General features: G+C 47.4%; 1 protein-coding gene across 1 annotated transcript in view; it reads left to right on the forward strand.

Moving 5' to 3' along the window:
- Positions 1–20,551, forward strand: part of TOP6BL (TOP6B like initiator of meiotic double strand breaks) — a 2,408,555-nt gene that overhangs the window by 777,531 nt on the left and 1,610,473 nt on the right. Inside the window, exon 6 of the mRNA XM_086939520.1 lies at positions 4,469–4,552. Within this exon, the coding sequence (XP_086795646.1) occupies positions 4,469–4,552 (84 nt within the window). The remainder of the gene's footprint in view (positions 1–4,468; positions 4,553–20,551) is intronic.

Consider the following 20,551-nt stretch of genomic DNA (forward strand, 5'->3'; position numbering starts at 1 on the left):
TGGCACCTTTGTTATGGGTGGGAGAATGGCAGAGTTGGGTCATATTGGTGATGTCCATGGTATCATTAAATAGGATGACAGCAGGATCATCACTTTTGTTCCAATGGATGTTGTAGTCACAGAGGAAGAGATTTTTAGAATGTTAGAGCGATGATTGTATAATAAGATCAGTCAACTCTTCCGTAAAGGGGATGTTATTTCCAGGGGGTGGTAAATAGTGTGCAACCGGGTGGTGGGGGAGTCGGGCATAATGAGATCAGCACAAAGTATTCAAAGGATGAAGGGTCTTGTAGATGGACGAGCAAGATGTTAAGTTCAACTTTAAAAATTATGGCGAGTCCTCCTCCTGTTTGTTCGATTCTATCTTTTTTAATGATAGAGTAACCAGGGGGGATAAGCAAGTCGAGGATGGGAGTGGAGTGGGAGGTGAGCCAGGTTTCAGTTAGGAATGCAAGGTCAATGTTTTCACTAAGAATGGTTTCAGCAATCTCAGTAGCGTGGCAGGAACAGCAGTTAATCAGCATGCAACAGAGGGGAGTGGGGTCGGGCGATTGGGAGGGGGACAAGGGGGGATAGGTCTAAGTTGTTGGGGTGGTCTAGGGGAGGTCAGAGGAAGGGGGAGTCTGCTTGTTCCTAAGAGAACTGGGATAGTAGACAGTTGAGTAGGGGGGATAGTGGACGAGGGTGGTGAGGGAGAGATAGTTAAGTTAGTGGAACTGTTAGCTTCAGAGGTTATTGGGCGAGTACCAAGTTGTGGCGGTGTGGGCATGTTGGCATTGTAGGGAGGGACGATTAAGGAATGTTGAGTGGGTAAGGTGCTGGTTGTGTAGTTGCTAGAAGGAGTGTTTCTGTTGGGGATAGAGTTTGGCGGACAATATGTGGATGTGTTGAAGAGAGTGTCGTTGTGAGAGGAGATGGTTTTAGTAAGGAGTGAGATATCGCTTCTGAGTGAGGAGAGTTTTACGATGAGGGACATAAGGACAAGTTCAATGATAGGGGAAGCCAGTGTGTGTGTTGATGAGTGCGGTGGATCCGTATTTATTGGGCTATTGGTCGAGTTAGGGTTGTTTAGGGGGGGACAAAGTGTGGAGGATGAGGTGGAAAGCCTGGAAGGGGGGGAGGGGTGGGATTATAATGTGGAGGAGGATCATTTTTGGAGAGCGGAGGTGAGCAAGAGGAGGATGTAGGAAAGGTATTCATTTCGGACTGACACTTCGGTGAAAGTGGCATAGAGAAAGTAGGAGGTGGCGTACTAGTTGGATTGTGAGTTGTTGAAGAAATTAGGGAGGTGTTGGAGGGTGATTGTGGGGGATATGTGGGGCAGTTAAGGGGGTGTGGGGGAAACTGAGTCAGAGATAGATGTGGTAAGGGAGTCAAGGGGAGGGAGGAGCATAGAAGAGAGTGTGTGGTTGTGAAGGGGGAGTACCATGGGGTAAGTGGCAGAGGGAGAAATGATATGGAGTCCGGGGGAGGGAGGAGTATATAAGAGAGTGTATTAGTGGAACGGAGGGGAATCTGGGGATAAGTGGCAGAGGGGTAAGGGATGTGGGAGTCAATGGAGGGGAGGGGCATAGAAGAGAGTGTATTAATGGAACATGGTGGTCCCAGGGGGTAAGAGGCAGAGGTCAATGAGAGATCCAGGGGGCAAGGCTGGCCCCAGGAAGGCAAGCACTCATGGTGGTTCCTCCTGGGCCCCAGCAGCAGCCAGCCCCCAAGTTAGGAACAGCACAGCATCAAGGAAGAGAACAACTTTCATGTGGTCACAGCCCCTATATTTATATCACAGATTCTCGTTTTTGAGTGCAGGGCATGCAGGGACCAGATGCAACTGGTTCATGGGGGATTTGGAGCACTTTGCTTTGCAAGCTCCTCTTCCCCTTTGTCAGGTGGGGGCTAGGTGATCAGGCACACCACACGGGGCAGAGCCAGCATTCACTAGGGCAGGCACCATCCTATTCAGAGTCAGGGGGTTACCCCTCCCACTATTCTCTGCCTAGATGTCCTATTCAGACCAGCACTGACTCACCCTGTCCCTCCTGGAGCCACACACACCTCCCAGCCCCTGTCACTCACAAGCCAGACATGCATTTCACATCAGGCAGGCAGACCCATAGCACCCAGAAATGCCCACTTCTAAAAGTGGCATTTCTAAAATAACCACAATAAATCTGCGCACACCATTGCGCAGCATTTACTTAAACAATTTCATGCATACCAGACTTGACCACACTGCTCCTCTCATAACAGGAATTACCACTGACAAACACTGATCAGGGAATCCCCAATGCATTCCTATGGGAGGGCAGGCCAACCTTACAAATGTAACACAGAGAGCGCACACACTTTACACTGGACCACAGTTCTAAAGTGCCCAGGGGCCTAAAACCACCAATACCATGTCAGAGAAAAGGTAAAAAGTTTAGGGGTGAACCTGCCAAAAAGGACCAAGTCCAACAGCCTGGCACTTGACACTGAGAGAGTGGCCTATGTTGGTTGCTGTCCTATGAGCAAAGTTTTCATGGGTTTGGGGACAGAAGTCTGATCCAAAGGGTGGAATGGGCCATATAGCTTTGTTGGCCATGACGGTACTGTCTGTCTACTGGGATGCATTTGAGAACAAGTTCGGTTAGGTGCTCCACAGATGGGGTCCACAGGTGAGTAAAAGAATTCCCTATGGGTCAGTTCAGTTGCTCAGGAGAGTGTAAACAGAGGAATCCGACTTTTGGCTGGATGTGGAGGTCCATGTTGGACTTGGCCCTCCCTGCAGGGTCACCCTCAAACATTTTACCTTCACTATTTTTGCTGAATTCATTTTTGTTGGCCCCACGACTCTGTGTACCTTACCATTGCTAACCAGTGCTAAAGTCCCTTTAAACATGGCAAAATTAACTCACACCCTTCTGGCATATGTTATTTACTTATATCTCTCTTGTAGAGTGGTATACCATATATCCAGGGCCTGTAAATTAAATACTACTGGTGGGCCTTCAGCACTTACTATGCCTCCAACTTGAGTAGCCCCTTCAGACATGTTGCAAGCCTGCTATTGCAGCCTGAATTCAGTTTTAAACTTCCAATCGACTTGACAATATAAACCCTTTACCAAGCCTTAAATTCCTTTATTATTACAAATTATTCATCCCCAAGGTAAGCCTTTGGGAGCCCAGAGGGGAGGGTGCATTGTCATAAAAAGGTTGTATATGTAATTTTGAGCTTTACATGTCCTGGTAGTGAAAAACTCCTAATTTTGTTTTTCTCTACTGTGAGACCTCTCTGTCCCATAGGATAGCATTTGGTTGCTTATTACATTTAATACGTGCTAACTTTTGATTGGGAACAGGTAAGCATTTCATCATGGGTGTCTGAGAAATTGTAATTAAACATTTTCTTTAATGGTAAAGTCAGATTTGTAGTTACAATTTTGAGAGTGGCACTTTTAAGAAAGTTGGGAATTTCCTCCCCTAAACTGTTTGGTGCCAACAGCCTCTCTGGGTCACATTACGGGGATGTAGTTAGCAGTTGGGCTGTGTTTATTCCTCCTAGACAGCCAAACAATTGTGATTAGGTATGCCTGAAAGGGTCATCAACTATCAGGATGGAGGGGGTGGTGGAGCTGGGCACAGGCTAACTTGTAACTGAATAGCCTGCGCTCTACCTTCACACAAAGGACTTGACACCACTGCATTGCTCATGGAGCCAGCTTGGAGCAAGGGCAGTGGAGTCACAAAACTTTGAGGATTTCAAAGGGAATTCTCTAGAAACTCCTTCAATGAGGCCCCCAGGTATAAACATAGGACCTTCAGACCCTTTGGTTTACTTTCTGAACTTGCAGAGGGACTCTCAGACGATTGTTGGCCTTTGTGGTCTGCTGTCTACTACACAAGGCTGGTTTGTGCCACCTGGAAGGACTGCTTTGCTGCCTGGAGTCTGATTTGAGCCCTCAGAGACCTACCCTGATTCTTGAGCCCTGCTTCATCACCTGAAACCTGGACTGCCAGAGAGACTTCAAGGGCTAGTTTGTTGGCCTCCTGTTCAGCTCCTCAGAGACAGAAACGGCTCCCATCATCCTGAACCTGCACCTTGACCAATCCTGGGTGAGTCCCGAACTCTCAATTGGTGCCCCCCCCCCCCAGTCCTGGACCCTTGGTTGTGGCATTAGAGGTGCCCAGATAGTCAAAAACGAAAACTTGGGACTTGGCTATTTTGGCTAAAAACTTCTCTGAGAATCAGGGGAAGACCGGGACCAACCTGCTCTTCTATTTACCTTAAGTGCATTGCCGGTTAATTTGGTGAATTCTGTGGTTCACCCTGATTAGGATTGTGGCTGTTGTCTGAGCAGCAGTTACCCCTGTCAAACAACAATCCAGTTTCTCATAAACTCCTATGCAAATGATGTCCTGAAGATATTCAATAGAGTCCTATTGATTGTTCCTCTCTGCATGTTTAACAATGTTTCTGATTTTTCTAGCTCCTTCAAAATGCCAAGGACTTGATGTTGGATTGCATAGGAACCAAGCAGCTCCTACATAGGATTAGTGTTGTACACCCAAAGGTAGGTATAATTTATATCATCCTGATTTAATGCAAACACCCATTGTGCTAATCATAAAAAATGGCATATTTGAAAGTGTCTCAGATTATAATGCAACACTATTTTAAAATCTTGCACTAAGGATATCAGACCACCTTAAATGTCAACAAGAATATCCCTTTTCTAACGTTTCATGGGGTATTACTTAATATTAGTTTTAGTCCCCGTTTTCAAGGGAGAGTATGTATTTAAATCTGATTTGAAAGCTTTCTATTTTTATGTTACCAAGCCTTACAGATCCAGAAATCATTCAACGAATTGGGATTTGATGCTCTCCAAGTAGATATAAGCAAGGACGCCTACCGTAGGTCGGTGAGAACCTATAAATCCACCCTGAAGCTCGCTAAAGCCTCTTACTACGACGCCAGAATAAAAAATTCCACCAATTCGGCGAGAGAATGCTACCTCATCGCCAAAGAACTCCTGAAAATACCAGCGCCCCCCTCTTCCAACATATCCCCTCCAGACAGAAGTGATGAACTGGCAACCTACTTTGACTCCAAAATCGCCCGTATCCTAGCCTCCCTCCCACCCCCCAGTCTGTCTAACCACACGGACAATGATGCACCTACTATCCATACAGGAAACATCCCACACCCACAGTTGACCGCATTCAGGGCAGTATCTTTGGACGAAGTAGGAACGACTCTGGCCAAGATGAAAAGTGGCTCCCCCCTCGACCCCGCCCCCATCAGATTCCTGAAAACAGTGGCCCCTGCGATCGTGCCCACTATCACGGAGCTGATCAACATTTCGCTATCCCAAGGCTCTGTCCCTCCGAGTTGGAAGAGTGCTATAGACAAAGCTCTTCTTAAGAAACCTCAACTGGACCCCTCAGATCTGGCTAACTACAGGCCGATCTCGCTTCTCCCAAGCATTAGCAAAATGGCCGAGACACTGGTCAATGTACAACTGTCCCAGTTCCTCGAATCCAACCACCTTCTGCGTCGGTCCCAAACTGGGTTCCGTCCCGGCCACGGCACGGACACCGCCCTCCTCGCTGTCATTGAGGAGGCAAGGTGCATTCTGGATTCAGGAGGGTCAGTGGCAGTGATCCTCCTGGACCTCAGTGCAGCCTTTGACACGGTGAACCACCGTGTCCTACTCCACCGGTTGGCCGTGGCAGGACTCGCGGGCACCGCGCTCGCATGGATAGAATCTTTTCTATCAGGCCGCTCGTTCCAGGTATGGGACGGCAACTCCCACTCAGCCCCTCTCCCCCTCACTAGCGGAGTTCCCCAGGGGTCTTCGCTAAGCCACACTTTGTTTAACGCATACATGGCCCCTCTTGAGGATGTCGTCGCCCCATTCGAGATCAAGATAGTGAGCTACGCGGACGACACGCAACTGGTCGTCTCACTCTCACATCTTGACAACCACCCAGACAATCTGTTGAACTGCCTCCAGGAAATCCACCACTGGATGTGCGAGTCATCACTTAAGCTCAACGGATCGAAAACCGAAGTCATGCTCATGGGTAAGAAATGGTCCACCATCCCCCCATCGGTCTGGCCAGACGTTTTCGGCGAGGTGCCCACCCCGAAAAAAAAAATCAAGACTTTGGGAGTCTGGCTTGAACCTGAGCTGTCTATGAAGACTCAGGCAGCAAAACAGCAGGAACCTGCTTCGGACTCATGCGTTCCATCCGCAAGATCCTCCCACTACTCCCTCCCCTATCAAGGAAACTCTTGGTTCAAGGTCTGATCCTTGCTCGGCTAGACTATAGCAACGCTGTCTATCTTGGAGCCCCTGAATCTACCCTGGCAAAACTCCAGCGCACCCAGAATACGGCTGCCCGGCTCCTTATGAGTCTCCCCTCCAGAGCCTCTGCCAGACCAGCGCTCAAGGCCCTACACTGGCTTCCAGTGCGTCAGCGGATAGAATTTAAGGCTCTGTGTACCGCCCACAAACTCCTCAACGGTCTAGGCCCTTCTATCTTGAGAGACATGGTCACCCCATACAAGGCCTCCAGACTCCTGCGCTCGGATAACGAGCGCTTGGCCAATGTCCCTAGATTTAGGAAGGCACGCACCGGTGGTCGACGCTTCGCAGTAAAAGCATCCTCAGGATGGAACTCACTCCCCCGCTGCCTGCGGCTGGAACCCTGCCACCTTCTCTTCCGAAAAAAATTGAAAACTCTTCTTTTCCCCAAATAGTACCCCTTCCCCCCCTGGTCTCTACAAGTTTTTTATAGTGCGGGGATGCCTCCAGGTCACCAGGCGCTCTACAAATCGCTAAATAAATAAATAAATATAATTGTAACATGATTGGTAGCTAGGCAAACTTCTACCAGCAAGGGTAGCCAGAGGTGTCTGTTAGCGCGTAGAATTCTTGTATGTTGGAAGGACACATCTCCACCATAAGATTACAAACCGATTTCTCTGCTGACGACAGTTGTAATATTTTGGGAAGTTAGTTCTAAACCAAGGACAACCCTGGATTCATGTGCATAACATCTCAATTTATCAGATATATTCTAAAATTCGCTAGGGAACAACTGAACAATGCTTTATACTATTTTCAACATTATGAAATATATGCATCTGAAAATAGGCTCGTTCTTACTGTATTCCTGGTCTTGGAAACCACTTTTTAGGGGTGTTTTTTTGGTTTTATTGCAACTTAAACAATCAGCAACATCACTACATGCAACGGGTGTATCGGTTCGTTCAGCATTATAAAAATCTAGTAATCCTGTACTGGGTTCTGGCCAGCATTATACAGCAGAATCCTTCCTTTCCTTCAGCCCCAATCACAGCCACCCTGCGGAGAACGTATGTTTAATTCACATCTATTGGACAATACCAACAAATGAGAGGGTGGCATCCTATGTGTAGGAGATGTCAGGTGTCATCTTGCCTCGAGTGTGGGGAAAAATTATCTGAACTGTTGGTTTGTGCCTGGTCTAAGTAAGAAAGCAGCAGTTCCCATATGTCACAGGGCCTGGATTTAGCAGGTAATGTGGAGGCCTAGAGCTCAGAATTGTTATTGCAGCTCTCAACATATCTGAGCCATGCCTCCTTAACGGGTGGAGGACCTTTCATCCATTGGAGGGCCACTTCCCTCTTAGCTTATAATAAGAGCAGCGCCACCAGATATCATGTTGGCTTTGGTGGTTTGCCAGCTTACCCAGTCACGGGGATGTCTGGAAGTTGGGTACCTGTTATCTGACGATTTGGGCGTTTTCTGCCAGCACATCCACCCAGTAAGAAGCAGTGTAATTCCACTCCCACACTAAATGAAGTAAAGTGGCATGTGGTTGGTGACTGCGACGGCAGGTGTGTGGCCTGCTGTCGCCCAAATGGTATAACTTCGCAGGGGTGTAATACAGTCTGTGTAACAACGTAAACTGAAAGAGTTTATGTGTATGATTCATGGTGATCATTTCCATATGGGCTCTGCAATACGTCTATTTATGGGGGTAGCACAAGTTACCCAGGCCGTTCTATCATTGTACCATTGCTGGAATCCAGCCCGGTGGTTGTGCATTCAGTGTGAGGTTATAGATGTGCAAGCCCCACCCACCCAGACCTGAGTGTCAAGTCAAGGAGGTGCGTAAGGAGTGGGGGGGGGCTATTTCTGTTCGTATGGAAACCCCAGGAGGTAAACATTGAACGTGCATCGAAATCTATGATATATAAAATTGCGAAGCAGGGTCATGGGCGCTCTGTTGCTGTATTGGTCAGCTGCTATAAAAGTTGTACTATGAAGCAGGTGCCAAGATATTGTGCTTGCAATGTGAGTAGATAACCAACGCTTCATTCGTTATAGGTATCACAGGGTAAGCCTGGGCGTAGTTCACGTAGCCGCACTCCGCAGAGCTACGCGAAGATGCACTTGCACTCCGCGAACTACGCATAGCTCCGCGAGCATGCGTAGTAGCTTGCTTGACCCGTTCGCGAGCCATTTTTCGTCTTCGGGAGCGCCGTGGAACTCTGGAACCTGCTCGACACCACATCTCCAGACGTCGCCTTCCTCACAGAAACATGGATGAACGCCTCCTCAGCGCCCGACATCGCCGTCGCCATCCCGGATGGATACAAGATCACCCGGAGAGACCGCGTCAACGAGACAGGAGGAGGCATCGCCATCGTCCACAAGAACACCATCCGCATCACGACCAACTCAGACGACACCCTCACAGCCGCTTAACGTCTTCACTTCCAGATACACACTGACCCCAAGACCACACTCAGAGGCACCCTCATCTACAGACCCCCAGGACCTCGCACACAATTCAGCGAAGACATCGCAGACTTCATCAGCCCGCACGCCCTCGCCTCCGCTGACTACATCCTCCTAGGGGACCTCAACTTCCACCTGGAGAACAACAACGACAACACCACCACCACCCTGCTGGACAACCTCGCCAACCTCGGACTCATGCAACTGGTGAACCCCCCCACCCACTACGCCGGACACACGCTTGACCCAGTCTTCTCCTCCAGCAAGTACATCTCCTTCAGCCACTCCACCGGACTCTACTGGACAGACCACAGCTGCATCCACTTCAGCTTCAGAAAGACCACGACTCACCACCACCCGCAACAGGTTCCCCGCAGGAACTGGAACAAGATCACCACCGACCAGCTCACCACTTCACTGAGCCAGAACCCTCCCGCCAGCTCAACGGACCCCAACCAAGCAGCCAACAACCTCACACAGTGGATCACCAATTGCGCTCGCCCAACCAGCCTCGACCACTCGCAGTCCGGCTTCCGCGCCAACCACAGCACCGAGACCGCCCTCATCGCAGCCACTGACGACATCCGAGCCCTGCTCGACAACTGGGAAACAGCGGCCCTCATCCTCCTGGACCTCTCCGCAGCATTCGATACGGTCTGCCACCGCACCCTAGTGCAGCGCCTCAGCAACATTGGAATCCAAGAGAAGGCACTGGAGTGGATCATCTCGTTCCTCACCGGAAGAACCCAGAGAGTCCGCCTCCCCCGTACAGATCCAAGGCCACCGAAGTCATATGCGGCGTACTACAAGGATCATCACTCAGCCCCACCCTCTTCAACATCTCCATGAGCCCCCTCGCAGCCATCGTACGCCAACACAACCTCAACATCATCTCCTACGCCGACGACACCCAGCTGATCCTCTCCCTCACCAACGACCCAGGAACCGCAAGAACCAACCTACACGAAGGGATGAAAGACGTAGTCGAGTGGATGAGGAACAGCCGCCTGAAACTGAATTCAGACAAGACGGAAGTCCTCATCCTTGGATCATCACCCTCCGCCTGGGACGACTCCTGGTGGCCCCCTGCCCTGGGCAGCGCACCCAAACCAACGGACCACGCACGCAACCTGGGCTTCATCCTGGACTCCTCCCTCTCGATGACCAGACAAGTCAACGCCGTCTCATCATCATGCTTCAACATCCTACGCATGCTCCGAAAGATCTTCCGATGGCTCGCCACCGAAACCAGGAAGACGGTCACACAGGCACTCGTCACCAGCCGACTGGACTACGGAAACACCCTCTATACCGGAACCACAGCCAAACTCCAGAAAAGACTCTAACACATCCAGAACGCCTCCGCACGACTCATCTTGGACATCCCGCGACACAGCCACATCTCCGGACACCTGAGAGACCTTCACTGGCTCCCCGTCAGCAAGAGAATCACGTTCCAACTCCTAACCCACGCACACAAGGCCCTCCACGACCTGGGCCCCAGGTACCTCAACAACCGCCTGACCTTCTACAGTCCCACCCGCCAGCTACGATCGACCAGCCGCGCCTTCGCCGCCGTGCCACGCATCCGAAGATCCACCATGGGAGGAAGATCCTTCTCCTACCTGGCAGCCAAGACTTGGAACTCCCTCCCCATCCACCTCCGCCTGACCCAAGACCACCTCTGCTTCAGGAAGCAACTCAAGACATGGCTGCTCGAGCAGTAGCGGACCCCCCTCCCCCAAGCGCCTTGAGACCCTCTGGGTGAGTAGCGCGCTATACAAATATCTTGATTGATTGATTGCCTGCATGCTCGGGATGTGTAGCGCGCGAAGTTACCCATGAGGTTTGTCCCGCCCGCTCGCGTCCCCTTTTTCCGCCCACTACTAACTTGTTTGCGAGTTATTCTGTGCCAGATTGCAGTTTTTGCGTGTTCGGCAACTCGATCTTACTGACAAGCATCCTCGCGCACGCGAAAATGCTATTGAGCGTGCGAGAACTACGCTACGCAGCAGTTTGCGGAGTATTCGACAACTTCGCGTTCTCCGCGGAGCGCGGAGTTGCCGAAACTCCACAAACTCCGCGAACGGAGCGTAGTTCTTCGCCCAGGGTTATCACAGGGTTGTCAATTGCTGGGAATTTAAGGCAATACAATATGGCGCATCCAGGCACACTACTAGGTTTATGCCATGTGGTTGCAGTCGACACTGCGACCTATCGAAAATAAGCTTGGCTAAATTTGCACAAGTGCCTGAACCTCCTAACTTGTAAGAGAGTTAAGATTCAGTCGTAATCTCTATTCATAAGGTAGAATGATTTCAGGTGAATGTTGCAACCCAATTCATCTCCCAAAACCACAGGGATTAGATGTTTCAGGTATAGTTACAGTTTCCCTTGTAGTGTAGTTCCTAGTTTCCCACTAGGCCCTGCGCATTGGAAAAACATAAACAGTAGTATCGACGTGGAACTGCAGATATTCCAGGCCTCCACTGACTATGCTAAACTTAATTGGGTTGTGTTACCAACTAGCTCAGAGGTCACTGGAAACTTTCTTCTCTGCATAGGAAGTGATCAGCTTCCTTGGCACAGACAAGAAGGGATTCAGTTTTCCAACAACCGTGCAACATGACAACTTTGCTCCTCAGATCAAGAGTCAATCTCTAGGGTCGTGTGAAACAATAGACATAGATTTCACTCAGTCAGTCTAGTGCAGTTTACTTTCACGAGATGTAGAGAATAGAGAGACGGGCGTGTATCAATAAAGGTTAACATTTATTGAACAGTCTTTCTTCTCGTACAAGAGAAATGTATTGCCACAATTGCAATAATTGTTATTATAAAAAGTACGTACAGTAAGATAAGTATTGCGAGATAGAACTGTAAAAGCATTGATATGGTTTCTTAGCCATACAATGGTTTAAAAGTAATAAAACATATATACAGTCATATATACATTAGGCTAACATACTCAACTGGTGCTTCTAACTAAGCCTACCCCAGTGTTCCTGACCTAAGCCTAACACGTGAAAGGGGAGTAAGTAAGTAGCTTTAAGTTAAGTTGGTTTTGCCAAGGTTTGTTTCAAGAATTCTCGTCTAAGGGTTTAGTCAACACCATACCTCTGAATAGAATGATGGAGGATTGGTATCTCCTTCAGGGGTCTCTCTCGATATCCCAGTCACCCGCGAGGGTAAACCGGAAACGCCGTGGCTGGATTTCTCTGCACGAGAAAGGCAGCGGCTTCTCTTCAGCGCGTCGAGGAAGGAGGGGGGACAGCGTCCGCGGGCAGCTGGAATCTGCTGGATGTCTTCGCAGAGGGACGGCTGTTCAGCTCCTTAAGCGTACTGCACCATAGTTCGCGCTGTAGCGGCGATAATGGTAATCAGCAGCTTCACCACCACAGGATAGGAGGCTGCAGCGACAGAGTGCTAGATTTACCAACACAGGGTCATGCAGGCAGCTGGCATCAGCAACAGGCAACGAACATTGCTTAAGGCAACGTTGGTAATATTTATACCTGACAGGTGCCGGGTTTGACGCAAGTTTGCTGGACATAAGACGTCAATTAAAGATGTCACTAGGAAGTGATAGTTATCAGTTGCTCATTAGAGTTCCATTACTAATCAAAACATAGCAAGCGGGGATTTCCAGGTTTGCTGAGTTTTTATCTTGTTGAAGAACTCGGAGTGTTATCTAGGAATATCAGATAGGGACTGCTGCACTGTCATTGCACTAATTGGTCGCAAAGGAAGTAGCAGAGAGTCATGCTGGAATGTGGCTCTGTTCGTGTGAGGCCAGAGATGACTTTTCAGAAAATCGCACTTGAACGGTTATGCCAATATAGGGAATAAATGGATTTATAACCGAATAGGGGCATAAGGTCACAGTATCGATCAGGAACCTAGATAAACACGCAACACCCACTCCACGTTTTCATGTCCATCAAAATTACTAAAACTAAAGCAATTAGATGCATGTGTAACATTGCCCACCCCAAAATACATAAATGCATTCGAAATAGGCGTACTTGTAATACATGGAATTTAGGTACTGTACGTTTTTTAAAGCATAGTAATCATTCAAAAAATTATTGCATATGAAATCAATGAACGATTATGCAAAAGGAATTACACATGAAGTATCTCTGACAGAAGAAAGGCGAGATAAATCATCACATAAAAATGCATTGTAATAACATGTGTGCTAGAGGCTGGTGTAATGTTGTTATGTCTCTAGATGTATTTAGAAATAGAAGTGTGAAGCTTCTGTTCTCTAAGAATAGTTTTTACGTTAAGCAAAGAATTGTTCGTGCCAAAAAAGGGTCAATATTTAAAAAAATTGTCCAATTCAAAGAAAATAGATTTCCAAAGCTCTTGGCAGTTTTTGTTGATCAAAACTGAAGGCCGAATTCAGAGTTCATGGGAACGCTGTGTGTCGGAAAAGCTTCTCAAAAGTTATTGTTTCTCTATGGGTGAGAACATCGTATCAGACAGGCTCTCAAAGAATTGGTCTACAAATTCAGGTGATAGTTCAACCAAATTAGATAGCGCTGTAACTTGGCAGGTGTGAGAATGATTGCTGTCATCGAAGGCAGGACCAGCAATGCTCACAGAACGTTGTACCTGGATGATGTTGCTTTTGTCACTCGCTCTACTGTTACCACTTGGCTGTAGTACAGGAGTCTCCACGAATGCCGTCATCAGGATTGGTAGCCGCTGGGGACAACACAATGCGTGAGCCGTTATTGGACTGAGCAAAGTATCGACGTCCATTGGTACTGCTGATGGAAGTGAAAGACAGATGTCCAACACGCATTCATCGCCACAAAGCATACACCGTAGCACAGGTAAAATGCAATTTTGCCATATCGGTCTGAATGAAAGGAACCAGGTCATGTTTAGATCTCTCAGCCTGGCCAATCCGAGGACGTTAGTTATCCTGTCCCTGTAGCGCATTGCTAGGATTGTCTCTTCCATTCCCATGGGAGCTATGTCTGAGCCGAGGCTTGCCATAACGTAGCAGGAGGGTCAAAAATAGAATCCCTGCAACGAGTCCCAAAAATAGTGGTATGCCGCCAAAAATGGAGTGCACAAAATTAGGAAAGATTCCCAAAATTGCCTGGAAGGGTGTTAGCAGTCCCGTAAAGACTGTCTTAAATATGCCTGGGATGCTTGTTGCACTAGACATGTTAAGGAGTTGGCTGAACATTTCTACGAAATGCACGGGGCAATTTGTTGATAAAAGGTCATGAACCTCAGTAGCCGTCCTTGCGACTAGAAGATCATACGTCTCTTTAGATGACGTTATAGGCACTGTTGTCTGTAAAAGTACAGATTTCATTTTGCTTAATGTATCAATTCGTATAGAATAGAGATTCAGACGAGGCCAGAGGGGAGTCACTATGTCTGGAGGCCCGCTCGGGAACAATGCTTGCATACAACATTTGACCATGGACGTAACTTGTACTAGATAACTTTTCCCTGGCGTCAGGCCACAACATCTGTGATCCGTTCTAAGAATGTAACTCCCGTTCGCGAGTTGCATAAAGAAGGGCTCTATCTGAGTTGCAGGTGTGACTAGCTGGTGGCATGAAAGGTTGTTTGAATTTCCATCACATGCTCCGTGTAAATTAATACCCTGACACAAAAGTATACCGCTTAGTGAGTGTTTACAATTTTCACCACTAAGAAATACATTTTTGTCACTGTCACTATAGCAAGAATGAGTGTATGGTAATTTCCACTCGGATTTAACATATCCTTTACCCAATTGTTCATATTGGCCAGCAGGTATGTACTCAAGGCACTTTTTAAATCGGAAAGTTGTTATCGGAATTGTGATAATTCCGTGTATTATCCATTCAATGACAGGACTCTCTGACATTGTCAATGGTAATCTCTCGAGTTTTTCGATGCTCAGGATTGTATAGTATGCTCCTTTCTGTGCCAAACTGATCTGTTTATCAGTAAGGTTAAACCTGGAAAATAATGACGTTGTGTTGATTAAACGCAAAGGCACATAGCCTGAACGAAGATTTTGCAGCGTCCAGCCTAATTCTATAATAGAGCGTAATTGAGACTGGCCATGTTGTAACATTAGCAAATCTCTGTCTATCACATCAAAGGCAGAGGATACAATATTGTCCAACGAATATATTCTGGAAGACAGAGTCATTAACCCATTGTCTACCACAAAAAGTGATTTTTCCAAATTAATACGATCAATTTCTCGTATTTTTTCAGCAGTTTCAATTTGCTTTACTTTCCAAGCCTCGTTGTAAGCAGCATAGATACTGGTCGCTATGAAACGCTTTTGACGCTGTTTGCGTGGTCCAAGAATGAAGTCGCGCAAATCAGCACCATCTTTTAGCAAAGATAAGTGTTGCTTAATTTCAGCTAGTGTGGATGTAGTTAGCCATTCTAGGCAGAGTTTCCCTACACTGTATGTTGTTATAATCCCTGGATGTTGTCTCTGGGAATATCTCGGGTCTAATCTGGTCATTTTTAACCCCTGTGTTTTATTCAGGAACCTATCTTGACAGCTATTTGTGTCTGTAGGCCAGATTAACCACTTTTTCCAATCAGGATGTGTTCTGTTGAAATGTAAAATTTGTGACACGTCTAACTCAATATCAGCGGTTGTATTCTCAGCTATTGGCTTTGGTATAGACGGTGTTTTAAGGTCTTTGATCTTAGCTAGGCCAAGACAAGATGTTTGGTGTATTGTGTCATTTAAGAATAACATTTGTTCTGGTATCATGCAGGTTCTAAACAGTGCTTCAATGCCTTGCACCTGCCAATCTTTTGTACCCCAAATTGTTTTCGTTTCAATATTATTTTTCCAATAATCAAAACCAAATGTCATCATTTTGTCATAAAATGCTTCTGAATATATCAATTTAGAATTTGTCAGCATTGTTTTCATTCCTGTTTTATCTAACAGTTTATAATAAAACGTTTCTGCATTACTGGTGTTAAACCCTGAGAAGTATTTGAATTTCTCAAAAAATGCTTTAGAACTGCTTTTAGGTGGTGTAGCACAATGTTCCCATTGATTATACATAAAAACATTTCTAGGCTGTGCAGATTTATGCAAGTAATGATCCCCATAGTGAGTGTAACAGAATAACTGCTCATAACTAGATGAACCTTGTAAATAATCATGATCTGTGAATCTAGCTGACATTACTAAATCAGACATCATGTAATCAATACTGTTAAAGTCCCAATCATCAGAGAATGTACTAGGTGTCAAAAAGTCACTTAAGGAAACCTTTAGTTGATGAGGATACTTCAGGATTTCGACCGGACCATAGATCTCATAGTCTGTTTTCTCCCATACTACCCCACCAGGTATTGGAATTGCTGTGACATTTACTGTTGACAGTTCTCTTTTCTTCACGTGGGATGATCTGTGTGGTTTCAGGACTAGGTTGATGTTCTGACTTACTGTGTCCATTGTAATATATTTTCCTTCAATGAATTTACCCAAACACAGTACCATGATGAGCCAAAGCAGGAGGAAAAATGCACCTAGACCGAACCAGAACTCTAGCCAAGGGGAAATTAGGTAGATTTCCTTCAGTTGATGAAAGAGTTCCGTTGCTTTTTCTTTAAAAGACTTTTTTGTTTCTGGCATCACTTCGGGGTCGTTTAAATCTTCAGAGAAGTTGTCGAAGTTGATGAAATAACCAGAGGCAGTTCTGTCAATTGATGGGATTGTTCTTTCAATCTGTCTCTCCGTAGCACTTTCTGATGCCACATTAGTGTAGACTGGTGTTGTTTCTTGACGAACTGTTTCAATCTGTGTTTCAAGAGGCACGAGTCCCATGGCATTATTGCATAGTCCTTCATTGTGCACTGCAGGCTGATCGAATGTGATTAGTCTTTCAGTTTGAACCTCTTGGATTGTTGCAAGTTTGGGTATTCTGTTGTTTCTTGGGAGTCCACTGGGCCTACTGTTGATTATAGGCCACATGCTTGTGGTTTTACCAGATCGATAGACACGACTCTGTTCTCCTTTTTACCAGCAAGGGGCGGTAGCACAACTGATCTTGTTCCGGTGACTGCCAAGACAGGTACTGCTTTTCTGTAGGAAGGCCCAAATTCCTTCTTAACCGCGATCTTTTCCCTGACTAGATTAGGCGTGGGCGGAAAATCCGTTCCGCTCGCGGATTTTGCGGATTTTCGGGAAATCCGCAATCCGCGAGATTTGCGAATTTCCCGCAAAATCCGCAAATCCGCGAGCAGCGGATTTTGCTCGCACTGCTCGCACTGTTCGCGTGAGTTCGCGCCCCGCGAATAAGTGCAAAATTGCAGAAATACGATTTTAGCAAAACTGAAAGTAACTACTTACCAGGTTCAAAAGTTCAGGCTCATCATTAGTAGCCATTTCCTGGAGTGCTTCCTGAGGGGCCCCTCCAGAGTTCAGTTGCCAGTTGAAACTAGTATGTGACCCTGCTCTGAACCTCAGAATAGTTACACATATGCCACAAAGGTCCTGAATTACAGCTAAGGGAGACAAGCAGGAGCCAGGCTGGAAGTTAAAATCCATTAATCAGCCCCTAATTCATTATTGTCAGTTGGGGCAGGGCAGGTGTTGTAACTAATTTTGCAACAATGAAAGCACTTAGCAAGTGCAAAAGATCACTAATCAGGGCGCACTAAGGAAGCAGGTGCCAGCTAAAAAAATATTCTGTGACACATGAATCAGCCCCAAATTAATTCAGGTCACTTGAGGCAGGGAAGGTGTGCTTTGCTTTGCCGAAAATAATGTACACTGGACAACCAGAGGGTGTGGTGATGAAACAGAGGGTGGCATGGGTGGGCCAGAGGGTGGCATGAGTAGTCAGAGAGTGGCAGTGGTGACAGAGAGTGGCAGTGATGAAGAAGAGTGTCCCAAACAGGCTGGACACGTAGAAACAACAAGTTCGCGAAACTTGCGACCCGACAGGTAAGTTCGCAATTTGCGAAAGTGTACAAAACCCTCGCGAACTGGCAGAAACACGGGCGAACACAAAAAAAAAAAAAATCCGCAAATTCGCGGGAATTCGCGGATTTTGCGGATTGCGAATCCGCAAATCCGCAAAATTCGCGAACGCGAGATCCGCAAAATTCGCTCATGCTTAGACTAGATCCCCAATCTTTGGAATCCAGACAGGCCTTGCTGGGGCTGTTGCGGGTGGTGCCTCGTCAGTGGTACTTGGCTGTTGCTTTAACTTTATGTTGCTTAATGATTTTCTTGTTTCATTCAGTTCCTGTAAAACAGCCAAACGGTCTTTTACATCAAAGTGCGTTGTTTCTTCTTGTACCACTGACATCTGACTATCGAGGTCCTGAACGCGCATTCTAATTCCGAACAATAGTTCGTATGGGCTGAAACCTTTTAGAGAATTTCTTGGCATGTTGTTAAGACTAGTCTGGACACTTATTAAATGTTTGACCCACCCAGCGCCTGAACCTAATACCTTCGCTGTTATAGATTGCTTTATGTCCCGGTTTTTTCTTTCTACCACACTATTCCCTTCGGGGTGCGATGGACAAGAATACCGCAACCCAATTCCCATGCTGGCCATGGCCTCCCTATAAGCTCGAGAGCTGAAAGCAGGACCCTGGTCAGAATGGAACGTGGTAATTGCGTATGTGCCGATAAAGACTCGCAAATCTTTTATAACCGTTCTAGCGTCAGCCGAGCGCTGGTGGCCTCATTTTTTAAGTGCTTTTCGTCTTAACTGTCAATAGGACGCAGGATGGGGTGTAGGCAGCGTTACGCTCTTTCTGACTGGTAGCCGGTAGCAAGGTTCGCTACTGCGATCCCTATTACAGTTTTCACAGTTGTTTGCATATATTTGGTGTTCTACACCCATTCCCGGCCACCAGAATACTGATTGTAATTCAGTCAGTGATTGCTTGATCTCTCTGTGCCTTAGACCCAAACCCATGTGTGCGTCTGCTATTAAAAATATTCTCCTGTTCATGTTTGGAATTACTCTGTCCCCCACTCCAGGGATTCGAGCAAAAGGAACGGAGTTTGCATCGATTATGTATGCATAATTGAGTGGATAGTTTACGGGTAGTGCTGCACAGTCGCCTTTTACGGTCGTTTTTACTGCCAGCATGGTTTCCCCGTCTATGTACTTATCTGTACGCTTTTTTGTGGCTACGGAAGCCGGTTTAGTTGCTTCCGCTTTGGCTGTATTAGCCAATGAATTCCCTGCAACGTGAACGCCATCACGTTGAAGACTGTGCGTGAATCACGTGAGTCTTTTGTAGTTCCTTGTATAAAAGAGCTACCTCGTTCCAGAGCAATTTATGCTTTATTGTGGCACCTGTGTCATCTTTGTAGTCGTTTTCGATCCAACTCTGCAGTTTATTGTTGTAAACGACTCCTGGTGGCCCCCTGCCCTGGGCAGCGCACCCAAACCAACGGACCACGCACGCAACCTGGGCTTCATCCTGGACTCCTCCCTCTCGATGACCAGACAAGTCAACGCCGTCTCATCATCATGCTTCAACATCCTACGCATGCTCCGAAAGATCTTCCGATGGCTCGCCACCGAAACCAGGAAGACGGTCACACAGGCACTCGTCACCAGCCGACTGGACTACGGAAACACCCTCTATACCGGAACCACAGCCAAACTCCAGAAAAGACTCTAACACATCCAGAACGCCTCCGCACGACTCATCTTGGACATCCCGCGACACAGCCACATCTCCGGACACCTGAGAGACCTTCACTGGCTCCCCGTCAGCAAGAGAATCACGTTCCAACTCCTAACCCACGCACACAAGGCCCTCCACGACCTGGGCCCCAGGTACCTCAACAACCGCCTGACCTTCTTCAGTCCCACCCGCCAGCTACGATCGACCAGCCGCGCCTTCGCCGCCGTGCCACGCATCCGAAGATCCACCATGGGAGGAAGATCCTTCTCCTACCTGGCAGCCAAGACTTGGAACTCCCTCCCCATCCACCTCCGCCTGACCCAAGACCACCTCTGCTTCAGGAAGCAACTCAAGACATGGCTGCTCGAGCAGTAGCGGACCCCCCTCCCCCAAGCGCCTTGAGACCCTCTGGGTGAGTAGCGCGCTATACAAATATCCTGATTGATTGATTGCCTGCCTGCTCGGGATGTGTAGCGCGCGAAGTTACCCATGAGGTTTGTCCCGCCCGCTCGCGTCCCCTTTTTCCGCCCACTACTAACGTGTTTGCGAGTTATTGTGTGCCAGATTGCAGTTTTTGCGTGTTCGGCAACTCGATCTTACCGACAAGCATCCTCGCGCACGCGAAAATGCTATTGAGCGTGCGAGAACTACGCTACGCAGCAGTTTGCGGAGTATTCGACAACTTCGCGTTCTCCGCGGAGCGCGGAGTTGCCGAAACTCCGCAAACTCCGCGAACGGAGCGTAGTTCTTCGCCCAGGGTTATCACAGGGTTGTCAATTGCTGGGAATTTAAGGCAATACAATATGGCGCATCCAGGCACACTACTAGGTTTATGCCATGTGGTTGCAGTCGACACTGCGACCTATCGAAAATAAGCTTGGCTAAATTTGCACAAGTGCCTGAACCTCCTAACTTGTAAGAGAGTTAAGATTCAGTCGTAATCTCTATTCATAAGGTAGAATGATTTCAGGTGAATGTTGAAACCCAATTCATCTCCCAAAACCACAGGGATTAGATGTTTCAGGTATAGTTACAGTTTCCCTTGTAGTGTAGTTCCTAGTTTCCCACTAGGCCCTGCGCATTGGAAAAACATAAACAGTAGTATCGACGTGG

The sequence above is a fragment of the Lissotriton vulgaris genome, chromosome 9 (assembly GCF_964263255.1).
Source record: "Lissotriton vulgaris chromosome 9, aLisVul1.2, whole genome shotgun sequence".
NCBI classification, from domain to species: Eukaryota; Metazoa; Chordata; class Amphibia; order Caudata; family Salamandridae; genus Lissotriton; species Lissotriton vulgaris.